Here is a 1,425-nt window from a genome sequence, read left to right as displayed (position 1 = left end):
TCCCACATTCCTGACATTCCAAAGGTCTCCCTCCTCTGTGAATTCTTCTATGTTGAGTGAGGTGAGCTAATGAGCAAAGGTTTTCCCACATTCGTTTCATTCAAAGTGTCTCTCTCCAGTGTGGAGTCTTCTATGTGGAGTGAGTTTATCTGATCGAGAAAATGTTTTCCCACAGTCCTGACACTCGTAAGGTCTCTCTCCAGTGTGAATTCTTCGATGTGATGTGAGGTGACTTGACACTGAAAATGTTTTCCCACAGTCCTGACACTGGTAAGGTCTCTCTCCAGTGTGAATTCTTTTATGTACAATAAAGTGACCTGATTTTGAAAATGTTTTCCCACAGTCCTGACATTTGATAGGTCTCTCTCCTGTGTGGCCTCTTTTATGTACAGTGAGGGCACCTGAATGTGAAAAAGCTTTCCCACATTCCTGACATTCGAAAGGTCTCTCTCCTGTGTGGACTCTTCTATGTACTGTGAGTGTACCTAATAGAGAAAATGTTTTCCCACAGTCCTGACACTGGTAAGGTCTCTCTCCAGTGTGAATTCTTTTATGTACCATAAAATGACTTGATTGTGAAAATGTTTTCCCACAGTCCTGACATTCATAAGGTCTCTCTCCTGTGTGGACTCTTCTATGTACAGTGAGGGCACCTGCATTTGAAAAAGCTTTCCCACATTCCTGACATTCGAAAGGTCTCTCTCCTGTGTGGACTCTTCTATGTACAGTGAGGACACTTGAACCTGAAAAAGCTTTCCCACATTCCTGACATTCGTATGGTCTCTCCAGTGTCGAGTCTTCTATGTAGAGTGAGTGTACCTGATCGAGAAAATGTTTTCCCACAGTCCTGACATTTGTAAGGTGTCTCTCCTGTGTGGACTCTTCTATGTACCCTGAACACACCTGAATCTGAAAAAGCTTTCCCACAGTCCTGACATTCATAATGTCTCTCTTCTGTGTGAATTCTTCTATGTAACTTGAGCCGACTTGATTGTGAAAATTTTTTCCCACAGTCCTGACATTTGTAAGGTCTCTCTCCTGTGTGGACTCTTCTATGTTTAGTGAGCCGACTTGATTGTGAAAATGTCTGCCCACAGTCCTGACATTTGTAACGTCTCTCTCCTGTGTGGACTCTTCTATGTACTGTGAGTGTACCTAATCGAGAAAATGTTTTCCCACAGTCCTGACACTCATAAGGTCTCTCTCCTGTGTGGACTCTTCTATGTACTACGAGGGTACGTGAATGTGAAAATGTTTTCCCACAATCCTGACATTCGTAATGTCTCACTCCTGTGTGAACTCTTCTATGTTCAGAGAGGTCATGTGACTGGGTAAATGTTTTCCCACATTCCTGACATTCAAAAGGTCTTTCTCCTCTGTGAATTCTTCTATGTTCAGTGAGCTGACCTGATCCTGAAAATGTTT

General features: G+C 42.9%; 1 protein-coding gene across 1 annotated transcript in view; it reads right to left on the bottom strand.

Moving 5' to 3' along the window:
• Window positions 1-96: 96 nt before the first annotated feature.
• Window positions 97-1,425, bottom strand: part of LOC102845838 (putative zinc finger protein 66-like) — a 36,384-nt gene continuing 35,055 nt past the window's right edge. The window contains exons 2-4 of the mRNA XM_006902431.1: window positions 946-1,189; window positions 402-779; window positions 97-317 (exon numbers count right to left, since the gene is read on the bottom strand). Of these exons, the coding sequence (XP_006902493.1) occupies window positions 97-317; window positions 402-779; window positions 946-1,189 (843 nt within the window). The remainder of the gene's footprint in view (window positions 318-401; window positions 780-945; window positions 1,190-1,425) is intronic.

The sequence above is a fragment of the Elephantulus edwardii genome, unplaced genomic scaffold, assembly GCF_000299155.1.
Source record: "Elephantulus edwardii isolate Elephantulus edwardi_28Jun2011 unplaced genomic scaffold, EleEdw1.0 scaffold00410, whole genome shotgun sequence".
NCBI classification, from domain to species: Eukaryota; Metazoa; Chordata; class Mammalia; order Macroscelidea; family Macroscelididae; genus Elephantulus; species Elephantulus edwardii.
The sequence above is the reverse complement of the archived record's forward strand: the minus strand, read 5'-3'. Positions and strand labels throughout refer to the sequence as shown.